Below are 21,119 nucleotides of genomic sequence, written 5' to 3' on the forward strand. Positions count from 1 at the left end.
AGTCCACGCCGCGTGTCAGCCTGGGAAGGACGCGTGACGTCCTCAGAGAGGCAGTGGCTACTCGAGCAGCTGCGCGGTGGCTCGTTAAACTCGGAGTGTCCCCTTCTGAGATCCGTGTCCCGGTGGCTGGCAGCGTCCCAGCGTCTCGGTGGGGTTTAGCTTCTCTTTCAAAAGCAAGCAGGACGCGGCTTCCATTTCCTTCACACCCAGACCCTGGGCCCGCGAGGATAGCGAGGGGGTCCCCTCTCCCAGGACCTTCCGTCTCGTCCCATCATCCTTGGAAAGGCTGCCGTCCTCACACTTCCCTCTTCGCCTCCTGTTGCCAGGGAGGGTGAAGGGACACCCCCATCTCTGAGGACGGTCCCCTTTCGTGACCTCCTGTTGCCCCGGTCCCCGCCCTCGGCCTGGTGCCCTTTTGGCCCCTCGGCCTGTGGCAGGAGTGAGTGTGCTGTTGGGGACGATGGTCACCGGTCTGCTCAGGAATGACCTTAGGGACTTCCGAGGAACCTACGTGGAAGAGTTGGTGATCTCAGGAGCCAGGCGTGACCTTGGCTGTGGGGTGTGTCTCCGCGAAGCGGCGCTTCTGCGCCACTTGGGGCGTCTCAGAGTGCGGCCGGTCGACCCTGGTTCACGTGGCCCAGCCCGTAGCCGGAGGACAGGAGTCCTGAGAGACACCGCGTGACGATGTGTGTCCCCGACCAGTGCAGCGGGGCCGGGTGTGCTAGCCTTGTGCTCCTCTGGGGGTCCAGGCGGGGCCGCGGCGGGGGGCTGGGGCTTGGGGGGCAGTCCTGACGGCTCCCCTGCGGTCTCCCCCACCTCGCACCCTCAGGTGGCGGCGCGCACCGGGGAGACGGGGGTGCGGCGGCGAACCCAGGCGACACCCCGGCCCGCGAGCAAGCGCAGGAGCAGGTTCTCCTCTCTGTGGGGCCTGGACACCACCTCCAAGAAGAAGCAGGGGCACCCCAGCATCAGCCAGGTAGGTTCTGGGGGGAAGGAAAAGCAGGTGCAGCCGCTCCCCCTCACTTTGGGGGTGGGGTGGTGAGTGGGTGCGCGGGGGCGTTTCTTTGTTGATGCCGAGAGTCCTTGAAAGCCAGCTGCTGGCACAGGGTCAGTCCCTGACAGACACACTATGGCAGACGGGGTGTGCCCCTGCGCCCACCCAGCCCCAGGCTCCCACTGCACCGGACGCCTGGCGGTCTGCCCCGACTTTCTGGGGCGGATGTCCGAGCTGCCCCGCTGCCTGCGGCAGTGCCATGTGTCAGAGTGGCGTGTGCTCACGCCCCGCAGGCCTCCCTTCCCCCCGGGTCCAGGGCCCGAGGACACTTGGCATCACCCCGTCACCTGGAGAAGGGAGTTTGCTGGGCAGTGGCTTGAGCTTTAGGGCCTGAGGGGACGTGGGCAGTGGTCTTCTGGGCGGAGACCATCTCCTCCGTGACGGCGGTGGCTGGGGACGAGGCCCCGCGCTGTGACAGTCACTCGCGGCCTCGTGCAGTGATGCACCGACGGCCGCCCGGTGAGGAGGCCCCTTAGTGGTGGTGGTTCGGCCGGTCTCGGCCCTTCGGTTACTTAGGGGTTGAAGAGGAGGGAGAGGCGAACCCTGGAGGCTGATGTGCCAGCTGCTTTGCCGACCCCACGCCCACCACCTGAACCTGGGGGTCAGGGTGATCGGCCGGGAAGCCAGACGGGAGAGGGAGACCCAGTGCCACACGGTGTGCCCTGTGGTCCTGGGGCAGGGCAGGCGTGGGGTTTGCGTGTGTCTGTGCCTGACGGGGTGTCGGGCTGCGTCAGCTGAGCCGAAGCCACAGGAGGTGGGTGCTCACCCTCAGCCCTCCCGCCCCCCACTTTGGGGGCGCAGTGTCACATGCGGTGACCCTGTGTCGGGCAGGGACAGGCCACACTGTGTCCTGCAGAGGCTGCGCCCGGTTCTGCTCTCAGAGGGTCCCAGGCTGCCATGACGCCTCCTGTGTGTTACTGGCCCGAGTGTCCCACAGCCCCACCCCTGGGCCTGCCCGGGGTCCTTCTCACTGTGCTGCTGTGTCCGCAGGTGTTTGGGGACGGACCCGACGCGGTCAAGCAGTCTTTGGAGGGCGTCTTCGACGACACCGCCGCAGATGGCAAGGTAAAACGCTCGCACGACTCTCTCTGGGAGTGCTGCAGGTGCGTCCACACGACCAGTGCCGGGGCTGCTCGGGGCCTAAAGCTGAGCAGCCTGGGTATGGAGCCCGTGGGACAGCCAGACCTTTGAGGTTGGGGAGCAGGCGCACAAGGAGGCCAGAGCCTGTCGTGGTTAAGCCCCGGTCGGCACGAGGCACGACGTCTTCAGCGCAGGTCCCCAGGATCGGGCGTCTCCTCCGACACTGGGGAGGACGTGTGGGCCCGCGCCACGGCCGGCACCGTCCCCGCGACTCCTGTCCCTGACGGGGGCTGTGGCCCACCCTGGGACTTTCTCTCTGCACCTGCCCGTCCCTGGTGGAGTTAAGTCGCTGACCTACTCCGGTCCAGGCGTCGTGGCCCCTTCTGAAGTCAGCTGTGCCTCCCGCTCCGCCCTCATTACCACACCTCCAGTGCGGGACGTCCTCTCCAGGCACGGGGTCTGGGAACCGCAGCATTTTTCCGTTGGGTTTCTGTGTTAGTTCCCCCCGAACACCCCTGACCGCCCCTGACCGCCCAAGGTCCTTCTTTATCCTGCTTCTTGGCTGGCATGCCTTGTTCTCCAAGAGCAGTTTAGATGTAAAATGTGGCCTGGCCGAGTGCCGACGGGGCAGCTGTTGACCAGGGGGCGTGGGGCGGGGGCAGGGGGCATCTCCACTGTGGACAGAGACCCCCGGGCGAGCGGACAGCCTTGGGTGCGTCCTCTCTGGGGTTCTGTTCCTCTGTGACGGCGGCCCCACCCAGAGCAGGGCCGGCGGCGCCTCCCACCGAGTGTGGTTCGGCAGACCGCACCCGACGCAGCCGCCCTGTTCTGGCATCTGCCCTGTCAGGTGTGGGCGTCCAACGGCCCCCCTTCAGCCCTTGTTTGGGAATTCACTTCCTTGGGTGACACTGGCCGGTCTCTGGGGGCCTGTGGGTCTGCACCTACCAGTTGCTGGCCTGGCACTGGACCAGTAATCGGGGCAGCTGCCCAGCACACTCTGAGAGAGCCAGTGTTCCTTCCACGTCGCCGGGACCTCACACGGCTCTGCGCTCACTTCAGAGCGGTCAGGCTCCCCGGTCCCTCGGCCCACGGAGCGTTTCCTGCCCAAGCTCTTGAATGAGCTTGGATGTGACCAGCTGCCGAGCGTGGCCGCAGCTCGAGTCTCTCCCGCCCTGAGGACTGGGTGCCCATCCACCCTCTGGCTGGGCGTGGTGGGGGCTGGGGCGCAACAGCAGCCTAAGGAGGTCCCTGACCTCGTCTGGGGCATGGGGCCACTCCCTCAGGGCTGTGCCGGGGTCCCCCCTGGGCGCGAGGACAGTGCTGCCTGGAGACGCACAGGCCTTTGGCTCCGTCTCCTCTGAGACCCCTTGAGGCCTGCTGTTGCCTCAGCAACAGGAGGAGTGTGAGCTCACGCAGGCGTTCTCGCTGCGGGGGCCTCTGCTCGTGGTGTGGGGGCTGGGGGAGAGCCGCCAGCAGTGGCACTGAGTCAGTGGGTGCGTCAGCTGTCTGTCTGTCTGTCTCTGCCCCACCCCCTGCCCTTCCCCTTCCCTCCCAACTGTCACGCCCACTCGTGCGGCCTGTGGGCGTGTCCTGAAGCAGGTGCGAGGCCTGAGGACGCCCCTGCTCCCCGCCTCACTGCCTCTGCTCCTCCCCCGGGGCCCCAGGGGCCCCCTTTGTCCGCCACGGCTGCTGCCACCTTCGAGTGGGGCCCTGTCCAGGCGTGGGTCGTCACGGTGCCTCCTGGGGGTAGAGACGCTGAGCCCCGGCCAAGGCTGCTCCGCCGACTCGGTTTCTCGTTGCAGACGGAGAAGGAGCCGGGCCTGCCTGGCGTCCACCAGCACAACCCTGACGGTGACATCTGGGTCCATGAATACTTCACGCCATCCTGGTTCTGTCTACCCAATAACCAGTCCGCCCTGACGGTCATCCGGCCGGGGGACACCGCCCGGGACACTCTGGAGCTGATCTGCAAGGTAGGGGCTGCTTGGGGCTCGTGTCCCGGAGGCGAGCGGTGGGACCTCGGGCCTCTTGGGCAGGCACTGTGGCTCCGGGGGCCGGGAGGGGACCCTGGTGTGTCACACAGCTCCAGGCTCATTGGGGTCAGCGCACAGTGAGGGCAGCGGGTTCTCACCGGGGGAGGCCAGGGCTCTTCTGTGCCCAGCACGTGTGTCGCGTGTCTGGTCTGTGGGAGGCTCGTCCCATACGTCACGTGTGCCCTGCGGAAGTCTTTGGGAGGGAGAGGTGAGGAGCCCCGCCGGCACGAGGCTTCTTTCCCGCGGGTCAGGGACTGCCTGCCGCAGACCCCCGGGCCTCGGCGCTGCGGTCGGTGTGTGCGCACACGGGAGTCCCGCGGGTGCGGGCTTGGTGGCCCACTCCTGGGCAGTGGCAGGCACGCTGTGGGCATCTTGAGGGGAAACCAAAATGACTCCGAGTGTGACGTCTGTTGTGGGAGGTCCCTCTGCCTTTGAACACAGGACTCGCTCTCTGTTTTATCTCATTTTTGGCGATAAGTGAGCCGCAGATTCTTCCTTGTTTGTCTCATGGGGAGTCTGGTCCATTCTCTACCCTGAAGGTGCGCAGGTGACCGTGCGAGGCTCAGGCAGGGGCAGGTGGGGACAGAGGGCAGCATTACTCGGACGGACCAGCTCACAGGTCATCCTCAGGTGTGCAGATGATGAGCACTGCTTCCCCCCGGACCAGACGGGGCAGCCTGGCCCTGCCCCGTGGGCCTGAGTCTCTTGCCAGAGCGAGAATCACAGGCAGTTGCAGGGACCCCCGTCTGGCTGCGAACCTGGGCGTGCACCCTCTCAGCCAGGAGGGCGGTCACCGACCCCTCAGTGAGACGGTCTTCCCCGGGCCTTTCGAGGGCAGGGGAGGTGCTTCCCGTGGATGAGGGGTGTTTTGAGGACCCCCTCCTTCAGCACAGCGTCTCGTGGATGTGAGTTTTGTGTCACTTTGACATCAGCAGGGCCTTTGTGGAGAGCAAAGCCGGCTCCTCCGGTGAGTGGGGCAGTGGAGAGGCCTGGCCGCTCAGCCTTCTGGGTGGGCTCCGCCGTGAGGGAGCCAGGGCCGGGCCAGCCCGCCGGGGCGAGGAGAAACGGCACAGGGTCCGAGCTCTGCGCCCTCCATGCCTCACATCCTGGCTTTTTGAAGACAGCACTGTTTTTGTTCACGTGTGTTCGTTTTTATTGCTGTGCAAAGTCGATCCCTTGGGGGTTTCAGCATGCGCTCCCTGGCAGGTGAGCTCCGCCGCCCTTCGGGGCCCACCCCGCAGAGCAGTGCGGGTCCTTCCTGCACTGCAGCAGCAGCGGGAGTGCGGGCTGGGCTGGGCTTCTCCCCGTGAGGCACCTGTGCAGCTCGGGTCTGTGCCCAGGCAGCAACTCGGGCCCTGACCTTGGCCGGGAACCGCAGTCAAGGCCGAGGTCTCCGTGTCGTGACTGGTAGAAACTCGTGGACCCCCCCCCCCCGCCCCCAGGAGGGCCCCTGCCTCTCCCATCTTAGATGCTCGTCCAGGAACGGCGAGTCCTGCGTTCCCCGCATTCACCCCCCCAAGGGGTCCATCTCCGTCACGCAGAGGGCTTGGCTGCGTCTCTAGAGTGCAGACCCCTCTCTCCCCCCTCGGAAAGTCCCTGCTTGCTCCTTGTTTTCCCCGAGTCCTCAGGTCTTCCTCCCAACACGTAGAAACGAAGACAAACGAGGTGTGTGGTGGAACGAGCTTGTGTCTCGTGGGTTCAGAGACGGGAAGCTGCGGTGGTCCCCGCCCGGTGGTCCCCAGGGAAGCTGGACTGAAACGGAGCCATGAGCAGAAGCGGGCGACCCTTTACTTACTTTGCTTGCCTCAGTTTGCTGAGAATCTGCTCTACGTTGTATTGTGCTGTTTCACCCACGGAAGTCACCACAGTAAGACACACATTTAAAACACAGGCCAGCCACACGAAATGCCGGTCTCCGGGCCCAGTCCATGCTGCATCGCCTGGATGGGACTCAGATGCCATCTGAGTGACTCTAGTGGCTGTGCCCTGAGGACAGCTGTGCACCATTCAGACCACGTTGCTCCTGGGTCGGCAGGCCCTACGGAGGGGCCTGGTGAGCAGCCGGCCAGACACGCTTGGCTGAGATCGTCTCTTCGGTTCCGGTTCTGCCGCCGGTCCGCTCGGATGCTGACTTGCAGATGCTCGAGGGGCACGAGGGCCTCCCTTGGGCTCTGCTGACCGGATCTCGTTGGTTCCGCAGGACTTTCCCTGGGGGCATGAGGGTTGCAGCAGTCGCGACCTGCGGGGGCCACGTGGCACAGACACATCTTCCGGAATCGGGAGACCGGGTGGTGCGGTGCCCTGAGTCATGTGTTCAGGGACTCCTAGGTCACGGGACTGTCCCAGAGTTTGTGTTTGCCAAGGTGCTCGGCTCATTTCTCTGAGCTGTGAAGACGCTGGGAGCCCTAAGGGCGTGGCGGTGGAGGGCGGCCGGGTGGGCATGCTCGCTGCTCCTGCTCGCCTCCTGTTTGCCCACCTGAGCGAGGCCCCACTTTGTGTGGGTGGGGGGGGGTCTTGAGCACACTCACCCATCGTGGGTGATGAGGCCCTCTGGTCTCATCCCCACCCCCCACCCTGAGGCCCCGGTGGTGGGCAGTGGCCGCTTGCAGAGATGTCGGGGCAGGGAAACCGGCGGCAGGAGCCGCTGCCGGGCGTGTGCCTGAGTGTCTGCCAACGGTGGGTTTCCAGGTGGGTGTGTTTGCCCCCCAAGAAGAGCCCAGCAGGTTTCATTTCCCTTTTCCTCCCACCTCCCTAGGAAGCTGAGGGTTTGCCGGGGTTTTCGCTTCCGCTTAGACGTGTTCTGGGAGGGAGGTGTCCCTACTTTGGGCTGCCCTGCCTGTCCCCTGCCCACCCCCACTGTCCCTGACACGGACAGTCTGGCCCATCAGACACCAGGCCTCCGTGACCTTCAGTGCCCAGAGGCGCAGGGACACGCTGGCCTCAGACCCACTCCACGCGCCAGGGTGTGTGTCGGGGTCCCCAGGAGGGTGGAGAGAGCACTTTACCCTCCTGCTGGGCGTGCAGGAGGGCCCCCTCCCACAGTGCAGGCCTGCGGGTGCCTCTGTGTACATGCATCTGTTCAAAGAGCCACGCCTCAGCTGCGTGGCCCTGCAGACGCCTTTGTGCCTCGGTTTCCATAGCTGCGGTGCCCACGCAGTGTCTGGTGCACTCGAGGGTCTTTTCCCTGCAGGTCAGTGGCCATTATGGAAACAGTTACTGGGATATTCTCAGTTTGGACTTAAAAACATGCTGGGGGCTGCGGGGTGAGTAGAAGGAGCATCAGAGGAGTGCGATAGTGTTTCACGTGGTTGCAGTAGCTGTCCGCAGCAGGGCGTGTGGAGGGAAGACACGTTTAGGTGGAGAACCTCCGACTCAGACGAAAGCACAAACGGGACGCGCTCTCGCGCACCCTCCCCAGGCTCCCCGTCACCAAACCGCATCCTTCACTCACTCCCACCCCGCTCTGCGTCCTTCTGGGAGGAACTTCCAGGTGCCACACGTATCTGTCTACCGAATCTTTGGGACAAGTTTCTGAAAGACAGGGAAAACTCTGTCTGTGACAAGTTGTTTGTACTGCCGTGAAATCTGTGAGGCTCCCCTCCCCCCGGGTGTGTGGAAGATTGGTCACAAAACCTGCTCCTTTTCTGCAGCCCTCACACACCGAAAGGTGACTTTTCCGATGGAAAGAGACTCAGCCTGTTCTGGCCCCGGGGACCGGCCTGGACAGTCCAGTCCGTGGCTGTCTTAGGGTGGTTTCCTCTGGGCCGGGCATGCAGGTGTTTCCCAGGTAGGACGCGGGCCTGTGGGCACTGCTCCCGGGCCACCCGTCCTGACCGGCCCACCCTGTCTGCTTGCTGTCCCGTGGGGGGAACAAGGCCCTGCCACAGCTGCCTCCCGGTCACCATCGGGACTCCCTGGTTGTTTTCTTCCCCTGGCTCTCTGGTCGCCTCCGTGCACTTGGAACTGTGTGGGTGGGGCTGTTGGGTCTGAGGGCCTTTGTTGCAAAACCCGAGTCAGAAGCTGAAATGACTCAGACCCGCGGAAGTGAGTCATGAGGCACCGGGGATGCCGGCAGGATGTTCGGTGAAAACTGTGTCAAGTGTGGGTTTAGGTGCGAGCCTCTTGGAGACCTCACCCCCCCCCCCCGTAACAAATCTGCATTATTTTTGGGGGTCTGAGACGTGGGCCAGTGGACGCACGTTTCCCCCGTTCACGACTGAACTCTCCCCGCCCTCTCTTGTCCCAGGCCCACCAGCTGGACCACTCGGCTCATTACTTGCGTCTGAACTTTCTGATCGAGAACGAGACTCGGCACTACGTGCCCCGGCCGGAGGAGGACATTTACGAGCTGGTAATGCGTGTGACTGCTGTGCATGTCCGCTGTGTGCGGGACGAGGTTCGAGTGACACCTGTGCTGACTGTGGGCTGGGGGAGGGGGGCAGACCCACCTCCAAGTCAGTGCTCCTGGAGGAGGGCGGCGGGTGGTGGGCCCGGCCTTGCTCAGCTCGGCGCTCCCGCTGGTGCAGTGGCTCCCTCGTCTGTGCCGGGCGCATACCTCGCCGTGGCGTGGAAGGGACGTCCAGAGCTGCCTGGGCGGCGCAGTTCCCCCAGGTCCTCGGGGCTGCACCCGGGTTTTGCTTTCATCTGGGGACTCAAACGGCAGCCGCCTGCTGCCGGAAAAGCAGCACCGACCCCAGCCCTGCTCCAGCCTCTCCCACCTGCGGGGACCCAAGTGCCCACGTGCCTGTCCTGCCCAGTGAAGGGGCCACGGTTGACTCCTGTGTCCCGCCCCCTGGGGCTCCGTTTGCATGGAGCTCAGGACGCTGGTGAGCGTGGGAGTTTCCCCTGCGGGACTCTGGTCTTCACCACGTCTGGGCTTTCTGTTGACTGGGCAGCTTCCTGAGGACCTGCCGTTGGCAAAAAATGAAGCGACAACACTAATGTCTAGGATTCTGTGAGGAGTGGGTGTCAGGGCTCACACAGCAGGGGCTCAGAAGCGGTTGCTGTGGCGATGACAAAGGGACACGCTCCTTGCTTGCTGGCCAAGGGGCGCATTTTCAGCCCCAGGGAAGGGACGTGAGGGAGACCGGTGTGGGCCGCATTGTGCCCCTGCGGGGCCCCTTGAGCAGCGGCCCTCTGTGGGCGTGGTGTGGGCGTGGCCACAGGGCTGCGGGGGGGGTCTGTCCCTCAGAAAGCAGGACCGGAAGCTTGGCCCGGGGAACCGCCTTTTGGGAAGGGGAAGTGTGGAAGTGTAGTGGGAATTTTGTTTTCAATCAACCTTTTTTTCAACAAATGATTTTTTTTAGTTTTAGACAGGGGGAAGGGTGGGAGACAGGGAGAGAAACATCACTGCATGGTTGCCTCTCATGCGCCCCCTACTGGGGACCTGGCCCTCAACCCAGGCATGTGCCCTGACTGGGAATTGAACTGGGCACTCAGTCCACTGAGTCACACCAGCCAGGCCTCAATCAAGTCTTTTGAATTGTTCTTACTGTACAATGACACTCACCAACCTTAAGCACACAGTTGAACGGGTTCTGACAAGTCAGTACAGTTGTGATTTAGAAAGTTCCTATTCTCCTAAAAAGTTTCCTCCTGTCCCTTAGCTTTCAATGAAACGCATGGAAGGGTGGGTTTCTGCGATGCTCCCACAAAGCCTGGACAGTCAAAACAATGGGCCCGCCTCCAGCCCTCGTGGGAGCCAGCACAGGCTCGTGGAGGGGACGTCCTGGGAACTAGGTGGGCGCTGCAGGTTCCTCTCCGGCTCCCAGGGAAGCCCCAGGCTCTGCTCTTGGGGCGGGGAAGCCCTTTGTCCTGTGACGAGGAGGGCTCTGCTGGTGAGGCTGGGAGAGCTCCTGGAGGCTGCTGGGTGCATCTGGGTTGAGGAACCCCCTGCCCTAAAGGACGGGGGCACAGCCACACCGCTCCAGGTCCTTCCTGTGCTGCTCCCAGTGGGCGCTCGGGTGGGACACGCTGCAGGAGCCGTTTCGCTTTCATGGTCCTTGGGTGTCGGCTGCCGTGTGCGCTGTGCCCCTGCAGGGGACTCTGCGTCCGCATCCCTGTGGACGTGTCAGAGTGCACTTTCTGAAAAGCACCGACGACACAGAGACCAGGCGTCCTTTCCAAACCACTGTGGACGGGCCCCAGCGCAGCGCGGTCCCTGAGGGAGTACAGGCCCCGCCCAGCTGGCACGTCGTGATGCCGCCCCTGGCGCCTCGGCCGCACCGCAGTCCGCAGCTCGGAGGTCCCCAGGGCGCTCCCGGCAGGCTGGTGGAGCGGTGTTCTCAGTTAACCCGGGAGGAAGTGCCCGGGGGACCTGCGTCGTCAGAAACATTTCTAAAATGACGGTAGCACAGGTGCTTACCGGTGGCCTGGTTGAATAGCTCGGCCCTGCGGCGGGTCCGCCAGCTGCCCTGTGTGGGCGTGGGCTGCAGCCCGTCGGTGGAGCCGCCGAGGTTCCGTCCCCAACCGGCTCCCAGGGGCTGCGGCCGCGGCCGAGTCTCCTGTTTCCTCGAGGCCGCGGAGGTGCTGAGCGTTGCCTGTGGGCCACGTGCCGTCTTTCACCCTGCGGCTGCCACGCCCCTTGGGTCCCGTCCGTCGTGGGTCCTTGTCTCCAGTCCCCGCGTGAGGGTGTCCGGGGGGCTGCTGGGGGTGCGCGCGCCTCAGCCCGCTGCCCCTTACTGAGTCTGCACAGGGCCCGTGGCGTCCATGACCAGCCACGTCAGTGCTGCACGGACGAGGGTGGCCGCGGGTGTTTGAAGCCATGACCTGTTTCTTGGTGACTGTCCTCGAGTATTCTGTGTTCTGTGGTGTTTGGCGTGTGGTTAGTGGGTCGGGTCCAGTCCACGGAGCGGCGGTGAGTGTGGGGACACTGGCCTTTCCCGGAGCCACGTCACCTGTGCTCTCCAGGTCGGGGCAGCGGGAAGAAGGCGTTTCCAGACAGCGCGGGGCGGTTTGTTCGTCCGCGCAGCAGGTGTGGGTTCCGCGTGTACTGTGTGCCTGGCGCCACCGGGGCACGCCCAGGACAGTCCGCTCCTCCGGAAAGCGGCGTGCAGGGGTGTGGGCGTGGACGGATGGACAGACGTGCGAACGGGTGCGTTGTTTTAGGGGGCGTGTGGGGAGGTGCGGCACCTGGAGCAGGAGGCGTCGCTCTCTGACGTGACGATGTCCCAGTGAGGTGAGTGGGCCGCAGAGGTGGTGTTGGGGGGAAGGCGTGTGGGGAGGGTCCCTGGGCAGGTGGGCGAGCGGCCTGGGGCTCTGGGGGTGCAGAAGATGGGGGGGGCTCAGGCCCACCACATAGGGTCTAGGCGAGAAGGGGAATCTCGTGTGGGGAGGGATGTCACTCACTTCGGCTTCAGTCGCTCGTGGTGGCTGGCATGTGACCCGCAGTCTGTAGGGCAGGAGGCCGGTGAGCTGTCGTTCAGCCCGTGGGTGACGGTGGCTCTGGCCAGGGCCCCCAAGGGAGCCCTGGCAGGAAGAGGTGGCGGTTGTGCGCAACTCAGGCACCTGAGTGATCGGTTACTCCTTCCGATCTGACGATCTTTTAATCTGGCTTTTGAGAGGAGGGAAGACACGCAGCATTAATTGCCCCGATAAAGTGAAGGCGGCGGGAGTGTGAGGGTGAGACTCCTCTGTCAGAGGTGCTTGTGCGTAGAATCCTGGGGCTCGGTCTCCAGCTCAAGTGCCGTGGGCCGTGGACAGGGCACCGTGACGCACAGGCCCGTCCAGGAATTGCCTGCGTTTCGCTGCTGCTTTGATTAAACTTCAGCCCGAGGACGTGTTGTGGCTTAGGGGCCTGTCCGTAGTGCTCCACACTGCTTGTCTGGGATCGGTGCAAGTGCCCGCAGACCTTCAGACCCGTTGCAGAGCAGGAGGTGCCCCTGAACGGGCAGGGAAGTTACTCGTGAGCTCTGCTCTGCCTCGGTCTTTGGCAAACCCGGGGACTTTGGGGCGGGGAGGGGGGGTCTTGGAACGAACGGGGAGGTGCTGCCGCCTAGTGGGGAGAGCGGCTCCCGGGGACGCGGCAGAGCGCAGATCCGAGGCCCAGGTCAGCGGCACACACGGGGTTCTGTCGGTTGCTTGTGGTCTTAGGAAATACATCGTAAACTTTAATCTGTTGGGTATTTATGACTTTGGTGGCCATGTTTTCTGAACTGAAGATTGGTGTTATACGTGATCTCTTTAATTTCAGAAATTTTTTGTATGAGAAATACTTCTGAGGTGTAACAGTGAAGCCCCTGTAAGTCACACCCTTACTTCCCACGTTGCCCGTGGAGGGACCACGTCAGGGTGTGGGTGGCGGTCTGGGGAGGGCTGGCCGGCTGGGGGCCGTTCTGGTCCCCGACTACCGGGCTCCCATCACGGCCGCTTTGCGCCTTCTGAACCCTCCTGGTTACCTTGGCTGCCTGTCAGGTGCCGCGGAAGAGTGGAAGCCAGAGCCCTTCCCTGCCCCCCAGAAGGCGGCCCCAGTGGAAGGGCTGTGCTGTCGGAGGAGCTGGGGGCGCCCAGACCAGCCCTGAGACCACGGGACCCTGGGACCCGCACTGCCGGGCTGAGCGGCAGTCAGAGTTCCTGGCAGCCTCCGACACCTTCGTTCTCTTTGGCACTTTGGTTGTCATTGTCTGAAGTGGCCTTCGCCCTGGTGTACTGTCTCAGCGGGAGGGGTGGGCAGGGACCCGGCTCAGACCCCTGGCCCGCCCTCCTGGCTGCACAAGCCCAGGGAGAACGTGCCTCCCCTGCAGCTGCCTTCTCTGTGGCTGGAATGGGGTCGCCGGTGACTTGGGGGAACGTGAGGGACAAGGGTACCTGGGGCACCTTCCCAAGTTACTGTCCATGGTGGCGATGGTTCCAGTGTGCAAAAGTGAGGCATCAGGGACATTCCCTGACACGAACTTCCTGCTCCGTGAGCCCAGCCTTCCTCTCCCCCCTCCCCGGACCTCCCGGGGTTTCTGACAGTCGGTCCAGGAGTGCACCTGAAGCCCTGGGTGTGGCTGGTGTGGCCCGGTGGCTGCGAGAGAATGTCTTCCGCCTCTTCTGACTGTTGCGTGTCTCGTGCTGTGTGTTGTCTGTGCCTCTTGGTCCTGCCGTGCACTTTGGGCGAACGGTGTGTGAGCGGAACAGAGCAGAGTCCCTGAGACGGTTCCCGTTTCCATGGGTCCCGGGTCAGGGGCCTATGACCTTCCCCCGACCTTGTTTGGCATCGGGTGAATTCGCTCCTTCTTTAACGAGGTGGCTTGTGTAATGACATTGCGTGTTAGGTGCCCAGCGTTGTGATTAATCGGCTTTGTCCACCAGAGCGTGCTCACCACCCAGGTCTGGTTTCCACCCCACCTCTTCTGGTTTCTTTCCTGCTAGGTCCTCACCCGAGGGTGTTTGCATTGGTTTGAGAGAGAAGGGTGGGGGGGGAGGGAGAGAGAAGCATCAGCCCATAACTTTTCGATGCACAGGATGGTGCTCCCGCCAGCTTGGCCACCTGGCGGGGCCTCCTCTGATTTTAATGACTTTCTCCAGCACCAGAAATCTTGGGTGGCTTTCGGGTGAGAAGAGACATCTGGGGTTATGCACAGTTGTGCTGAGGAATTATTCCAAGACTGGGGCTGTTGCTGAGTTTGGGGTGTGATGTAAGGGGTTCAATAAAAATCCCGGGATGTGACAAAAATCTGTCATCAAGCATCGATCATGAAAAACAGACTTACAAAATGGTGACTACTTCTAGAAAAGTATCATTTATAATAAATCCTGATTAGACTTTTTTTGTGATTTTCAGCTGTACAAAGAAATTGAAATTTGTCCAAAAGTCACTCAGAACATCCAGATGGAGAAGTCAGACGCAGCTGGCGACAATTACGGTGCGTGTGCTTTTCTCTGGTCCTCGGCATTTTTGAGTTAAAGCAGGTCTCGTGTAAATACGCGCTTACGCACAATCCACCGGAGGGCCTCCGGGGCCGTTCTGCCCAGAACTGGGGCGGCTCCCAGTTCCACTGCTGGACCGGACGGGGCGGCACCTGGCCGGCTCTGCTGCGCACCGAGTTCAGCCTGTGTGCACGCCGCCGCCGGCAGCGCCGACTCGCCAGAGTCTGACCGCTGACCAAGGGCCGCCTGCCCCTTCCGAACCCCAGGGGGGAACGAGACCCAGGGGGGATCGAGAGCCAGCGCCTCCGCTGAGCAGGCGAAGAGGCTGAAACACGCTTCCCGTGTCCTGCCCGCCATCCCCCTCGGCCCCAGGTGGCCAGCCCCACCGTGTGGTGGAAAGAGCTCACAAAGCCACGTGGGTGGCTGGCCACACCTCCCCCCCCCCCCCCCCCCGCCACTCCATTCAGCCACGGCACCCCTTTCTTTGGGGGGCCTCACACCGTTGCATTTTTGTCACGGGCCCCGTTTTGTCGCGGGCGCCTGTGCGTGTCTCACTCCGAGGGCCAGTGTTTCCTGGACCCGGGACCTGAGCTGCCTTCCGTTCTGTTGTCCTGCTTTTTATGGGGACCTGGACGGCAGGGCAAGCTGTCTCCCGGAGGCTTGGCAGATGGGCGTGTCCTCGGCCACTATGCTCAGTTCATTCGCCTCCTCCGGCGGCAGGGCTGTCCTTCCAGGCGGCTCTAAGGAGCCGGCTGGGGCCGTGACAAGCTTGGGGGGTGCGCATTGGCATCCCCCCTCTGCCCCCTGCCTGCTGTGTGGGCCAAGTCACGTTTGTTTGCTGGGATTGGAATGTTCTGTTCCACTCAAGAGGAAAGAAACCTGGGCTTGAATGTGCACTGCTAACCCACTGTGTCCTTCGGTCCCCTCAGAGTCATACAGCCATTGGGGTGCCGTGTCTCCTCTGTGTGCTCACGAGGGGAGGATTGTGACCCGCCCCCAGGGGCTGCCCCTGGGGACCCCAAGGCCTAGGGGCGGGGGCTGGTAATGGGAGTGACCTTCCAAAGGCGTTGTGGTCACCGCCCGCTCCTCCATCACCTGTGGCCCTCCCACGGAGACCCCCAGCACCTGAGACATGCCGCCTGCGCCCCAGACCCATGCTGGTCCCCGGTGCCCGGGGACGTCCTGCTCCCTGCAGGCCTTGGGACGGGGTCCCCTGCCCTCCTCACCGTTGGGCCTTTCTGTGTGGAAGAGGAAGACCTGGCAGGGGGGCCGTGGAGCCACGGCTGCCCCTCGGCCCCACGTGGCCCCACACTCAGCCTCGGTGCCTCGCCCGGCGCCTCCCGTTCCGGCTGCTTTTCACAGAAAAAAGTGTTGGTCTCAGCGCTTACAGAAGGGTTGCATTTTAGAAAGAAAATGCCTGAATTTGAATGAATTCTGTTCATTCTTCCCCTTGACATAGTTCTTGATTCTGCATCTGTTCTAACAGACAGAAGGAAAAAACATTCTCTACGGAAGTGCAGGTGAACACCCCCATGTTGAGCCCAGCTCACGTGTGAGCTTGTTTTTACAGGAGTGGGGGCTTCCTGACAAGTCCCCTGAAGTCAGGGCTGCCTTGGGGACAGAGACGCAGGCCAGCTCGCGTCCGTCTGTCTGGGAGCTCTGGCCGGTGTGGGCGGTGGCGGTTAGCAGTTGGGCCTGCGTGTGGGTGTTACCGAACAATAGGTCCGGGGCGGGGGGCAATATTTGGCCCACCCAGGGATGCCAAAAACTGCTACAGAACAGGGGCCCCTCCCAAGGACAGAATACTAATATCTACTGGGCTCTTCTGTTTGCCGCCAATTGGAAAGACATCTCTCAATGCCAGAGATTTGTGAAAAAGAAATGAAATGTTTATTTAATGCTATTCAGGCCTAACGCCTCCACTAAAATATCAAAGTCCTTTAGGGTATGCCCCTACATCCACACAGCGCTCCCTTCTCCCACTGTCCCAACTCCGGGTACCGTAAATCAGGAAAAGAGCACACGTCTATGTTGCAGGCCGCTGGAATCGTCAGCTGTGTCAGGCAGGATCTCTAGTTAATCCAAAGTCATGTGGCACCTTCTCATGGTCCACTGGCAAGAGTTCTTTGTACCCAGTTCCAGTGAAAGTCTCTCCTGCTTTCCAGGCTCCGCGGCCAAAGGGGGCAGCTCAAAGCCGCGTGGGCCTCTTCTACCAAAGCCGCTGGGATTCCCACTCCACCAAAACCATGTGGCTTTCTTCACCTGGCTGCGGGGATCTCCATTCTGGCAAAGCTGCGTGGTTTTCCCTTTCACCTGGGAAAGGGGGGGGGGGTCTGCACTCTGCCAAAACCACATGGCTCCCTCTTCCACCTGGCCAAGAGGGGACCCTCACTCTGCCCCAAACCACGTGGCTCTCCCCTACACGGCTGCCATGTCTGGCTTTTAAATCCTCGCTCCCATCTTCCTCTGTATCCCTATTTCTGACTCGTCCCACGATCAGTTACACCTGCCAGTATTTCTGTATTATTACAAGTTTACTGGGCTGCCATCGTTAGTATGGGCAGGTATGGCCCCATGTCCTGGAGCCAATCTTCTCCAAGCTCCCACGCAGGCGCTGTAACTCGGGGGACCTGCCCCCAGTTACATCTTGGGGGAAGTGACTTCATCCCCCTGGCTCCAAGCCTGGCCACAGCCATTTAACATATCCAAGTGACCCACCAAAGGCTATAGATATGTTAAAAGATAATGCCATGGATTAGCTGCAAGGCTGTGGCTGTACAAAACAGCCCTGCATGTTCCTGCTCCATGTGTCCCTTCCCCCAACTCACACCTGTGGGGGAAGGGGTGGGGACGTCTTATATGTCTCTCCAACATTCCTATACACCTTGAGTTCCGGACACCATTCCAAATCTTTTTGCCCCCCCCCCCCCACCCTGTATCATGGGGACCTGTTTCCTGGACCCGTGAACTGAACAGAAGACAGATGCTCGCCACGCCGCGGCCCGCGATGACCCGTCCAGTTTTCCCTCCCCGGGCTTGGCCGTCCCAGCCACCGAGTTCCCTCCGGCTCCGGCCTGGATGCCCGTCGGCCCCACGGGACCGTTTTCTCCCAGAGCTGAGCTGAGTCGCGTCTCACAGCTGTGCTCCTTTCCCTCGCCCTTCACAGGGCCTGCCTCGGTGTCCTGCCCCAGGGGACAGGCCGTGGTCATTCACTGGTCAGTCAGGGGAGACGTGACGTGAGTCCTGCTGTGCAGGGACAGAGGCGACCAGGCCTGCAGCCAGGGGACCGGGCGCCAAGACCCCGATCCACTTGCTGTTTGCGGCCTGTTCACCCTGTGTTTGGAGGACACAGCAGAGCCCGGGATTCCTCAGCTGGTGGGCTCTGCGTGCCGGGAAGGGGCGAGTGGGAGAGGAGCAGACGCTGGAGCGTGGAGTCGCTCGGCTCCACCGCGGGGTTGGACGCAAGGGAGCGGCTGCGCGGCCTGTGTGCAGCGGCACCCGCAGGGCAGCTCCCAGGGACCACACCCATGCCCCGGGACGGGGTTTGCCGCCCAGTCCGAGGGGCCCCGAGGGTCTGCTTAGTGCAGCAGAAGGGCCTGCGGGGGGGGGGGGGGGGCGCGTTGTGGCGTTTACTAGGAAGCCAGGTAAACGAGACAGTTGTGTTCCTCTGGCGTCTCTGGGCACTGTGAGGACGGTGCATCTGGAGGCAGTGACTTCTTTTCGAGGGACTGAAAAAGCCGTGTGAGCAGGGAGGGGGTCACCCTGAGCCTCCCCCCCAACAGCACTGCCGCCAGCTCAGATTCAGAGCGTGATGTCCCTTCTGTCTTGTGTCCCCAGGGTTTTTTCTGTCTTCCGAGGATGAAGACGGCGTTCGGAGGCTCTATGTGGACAGCGTGAAGGACACCGGGCTGGCGTCCAGGAAAGGTGTGTCACGGCGCGCTGTCTGTCTGTCTGCAGCTGCTTTTCGGGTTTCCCCACGGTGGGTGGGAAGGGCAGGCCCAGGCACTCTGTGACCAGTGTGTGGACATTGTCTCGTTGGGAACCCAGGTGTGTAAGAAATGCCACACTTTCGGGTTTCAAATTGGACTCCGGTGGGACGTGCACGCTCCTCTGAAGTGGCCGTCCTTCCCCACCACCCAGGCCAGACCCTGGGCCCTCCGTGGGGAGCCCCCGTGCTCCGGACCACGTCAGGCGAGGCCACACTGCCACCGCAGAGCCCACGAGCCCCTCAGAGAGGGGCGCCCTGCCGTCCCTGCAGTGGACTTGGCGGGCGGGGAGAGCGGGGCTGAGGCCTGGCCCCTTTCCAGGACGGGGCCGGCGCGGTGCAGCTGCTGCCCAGCCTAGCGCAGGCCGGACAGACCCTCCCCTCCACCCCCGGGGCTGGGTGGCGAGGTTCTGCTCCTGGAGGGCGCTGGCCGGCTGCCGAGGGGCTGGGAGCCCAGGTGCCCTGGCGTCAGTCACGTCCTGTTCTGCCCTTTGACTCCAGGACCCCGGAGGCAGACAGGCTCCTGGCCACCCGCTCCGAGTCCCAGCCCCGTGCAGTTCTGCCCCCTCCAGGGGCCAAGCGTCCATCTGCCTCTGGGCACAGATGCTGTCCTGACTGTGGCCCATGGACGGGCGGTGCCCAAGCAGCGATTTGGGGCCGTGTCACCTCAGGGCTCCGGGTGGGGACCTCCGTGTGGGTACCTCCGTGTGGGTGTAGCGGTCTTAGCCCCTCCTCCACCAGTTCCCCCAGTGGGACCCCTGTGGAAGCAGTGCGTTCCTGTCCCTGCCACCAGGTGTCAGTAGTGAGCAGGTGTTCCCTGAGTTCTTGCCCAAGAGTCTTACACGGCTTGTTGGGTTGATGCTCATTTAAACCCTGGTGCCTCCCACTTAGGAGGACTCTGGGTCTGGGACAGAGCCTGCGACACACGGTCACAGGGCTGCCACTTGGCGATGGTGTGACAGAGGCCCCGGCGAGGCCTGCCCTCACTCACCGCTGCCGGGCCGTCTCTCTCTGAGTCTGCATTAGCTTCCTTGACAGATTGACACAGACGGGGCCCAGACTCCACGGAAGCTGGCCTCTCATGGTCCTGGCGGCCAGGACTCTGAACTCCAGGCCTCTGAAAAGGCTCAGGGGCCCTTCCTGCCCTTCCTGCCCCTCCTGCCCCTCCCAGTGGCTGGGGGCTCCGGGTGCCTCGGGCCTGTGGCTGCACCTCCTGCTCTGTCTCCCGGTCCACACGGCCTCTCTCTGTGTCTCAGCCGCATCTGGTACGAGACTTGTCAGTATCCTAAGGTTCAGGACCCATCAGACCCTCCCAGCACCATCCTGCCTCGAGATCCCTGACTTCATTACGATGGCGAAGGTCCATCTCCAAATGAGACCACGCCTCACGGGCGCTTTCGGATTCGCAGGCTCCTCTTTCGCGTCTGCCTGCATTGCCTCCTCTGGTATTGAACCAAAAGGGTCGTCTCCAAGAGAAGCCTTAAGAAAGTTAAACTTTCCACATGTACAGATTTTGTATTTTCAGTTCAAATCTTGTGACGTTAAAACCTTTTGCCTAGAAATGGACGGTTCGCGTCCCAGAATTCCGCCCCCGGTACCAGAAAAGTGTTGCTTCTCCTCCATCGCACTGCCCCGCCCGGGTGTTTCTTGGAGTGGTTCATGGGAGAGTCGCAGACCCGGGCCCAGCTGGCCAGGGTGTGACTCGTGGCCGTAGGAGGGGAGCCCTCCCCGTGCAGTCACTGTTCTGCGGGACCGGAGGTGGGGACACCTGAGGGCCTGGCTGGCTGGTCCTCTCTGCAGTTTGTCACCTGTCTTTGCCTTCACTCCCTTATTGAAGTTTGTCTGTCAGCGAGTCTGGAAAATAACAACCAGACTCCTTTCTTCCCAGCTGCGCGGACACTGGCACCTTCTTCCCTAACCTCTCCCTTTCTCATACTTCTGGAATGTTCTGCTGTTGGATGGAACCGCTCCAGGGTCGGCTGCAGCTTCTTGCTCTGCTAGGCAGGGCTGCTCCTTGGGTCCCAGGTGTGGGCGGCTCTCAGCCTGCTTTGCAAAGGTCACAGACCTTTGGGGACTTTCCCCAAGATACTCCGGGTCCTGGTGCAGTTTTAGAAAGGAGGCGCGTGTGGCGACGCCCACAGCGGGTTCCGGAAGCCGCTGCCTCTACGTGCACTTGGAGCAGGACCCCTTCTGTCACGGGAAGCTCCCGGGTGCTTCACAGAAGGGGCCGGGAGGCGACGGCCGAGCCGCACGTCCACAGGGTGGTGGGAGAGCGTTTCCGCCTTTCCCTCTCGAAACGCTGGGCTCACCGCCCCGGTTGGCGCTGGTGAGGAGACGTCGGCAGGTGCTGGAGCCCACAGACCCGCCGGGGTGTTGGGAAGGGGGCGCAGCCATGTCCGGACCCTCGTGCCCCTGTTGACCACTTGTGGGCACGGGCCCGTGTGTGGGGGAGCCGGGCCTCGGGGCCTACAACGGGGGGCGGGGGGCGGGGACGCCCGAGCGGCAGTGGAGGAGGGGCTGGCCCTGTGCTGACTCTGTGAACCCGAGCATTTTCTGCTCTGTTGCAGGCCTGAAGGCAGGAGACGAGGTCCTCGAGATCAATAACCAGACAGTCGGCACCCTGAGCTCCTCGGTGCTCAGAGACTTCCTCCTGCAGCCCAGCCTGGGCCTCCTGGTGAGGACGCGCCCCGCACTGGAGGGGGGCGCCCCGCCGCTGGAGAGCCCGCCCCACCGCACCGACGGCCCTGTGGACTCCAGCCAGGGCCCCCTCGCCCCCCTCGCCGGCAGCCCAGGTAAGGCCGAGACGTGTGCTCAAGGCAGGGACCCTTGTGCTGGGGGCTGTGTCACGTGTGAAGAGCCCCACCACCTGCTGCTGGTGACTCTGGAGGAAGACGTTTGGGCAGAGCTGCCGTCTCGGAGTCGGGGGTAGAGACAGGGCACAGACGTGCCGGGAATTCTGGGAGGGGCTCTGAGTCCTGCCCCTGCTGAGCATGTGGCCATTCCCTCTGTGTGACAGAGAACAGGAGACACCCAGAGTGGACAGCACTCAGAGCCCTGGCCTCCCTGCCCCGTGCAGCCTCTCTGGGACCCACAGGGCGGCGCCCTCCTCTGGGTC

The 21,119-nt window shown here is 62.9% G+C and overlaps 1 protein-coding gene across 13 annotated transcripts in view; it reads left to right on the forward strand.

Moving 5' to 3' along the window:
• TIAM1 (TIAM Rac1 associated GEF 1) overlaps positions 1-21,119 on the forward strand; it is a 194,809-nt gene that overhangs the window by 142,341 nt on the left and 31,349 nt on the right. For all 13 annotated transcript variants that reach the window (XM_053657893.1, XM_053657897.1, XM_053657892.1 and 10 more), the window contains 7 exons: positions 830-976; positions 2,045-2,119; positions 3,937-4,107; positions 8,414-8,518; positions 13,934-14,015; positions 17,857-17,943; positions 20,572-20,796. In XM_053657893.1, the coding sequence (XP_053513868.1) occupies positions 830-976; positions 2,045-2,119; positions 3,937-4,107; positions 8,414-8,518; positions 13,934-14,015; positions 17,857-17,943; positions 20,572-20,796 (892 nt within the window). The remainder of the gene's footprint in view (positions 1-829; positions 977-2,044; positions 2,120-3,936; positions 4,108-8,413; positions 8,519-13,933; positions 14,016-17,856; positions 17,944-20,571; positions 20,797-21,119) is intronic.

The sequence above is a fragment of the Artibeus jamaicensis genome, unplaced genomic scaffold, assembly GCF_021234435.1.
Source record: "Artibeus jamaicensis isolate MK-2021 breed Jamaican fruit bat unplaced genomic scaffold, CSHL_Jam_final scaffold_474, whole genome shotgun sequence".
NCBI lineage: Eukaryota > Metazoa > Chordata > Mammalia > Chiroptera > Phyllostomidae > Artibeus > Artibeus jamaicensis.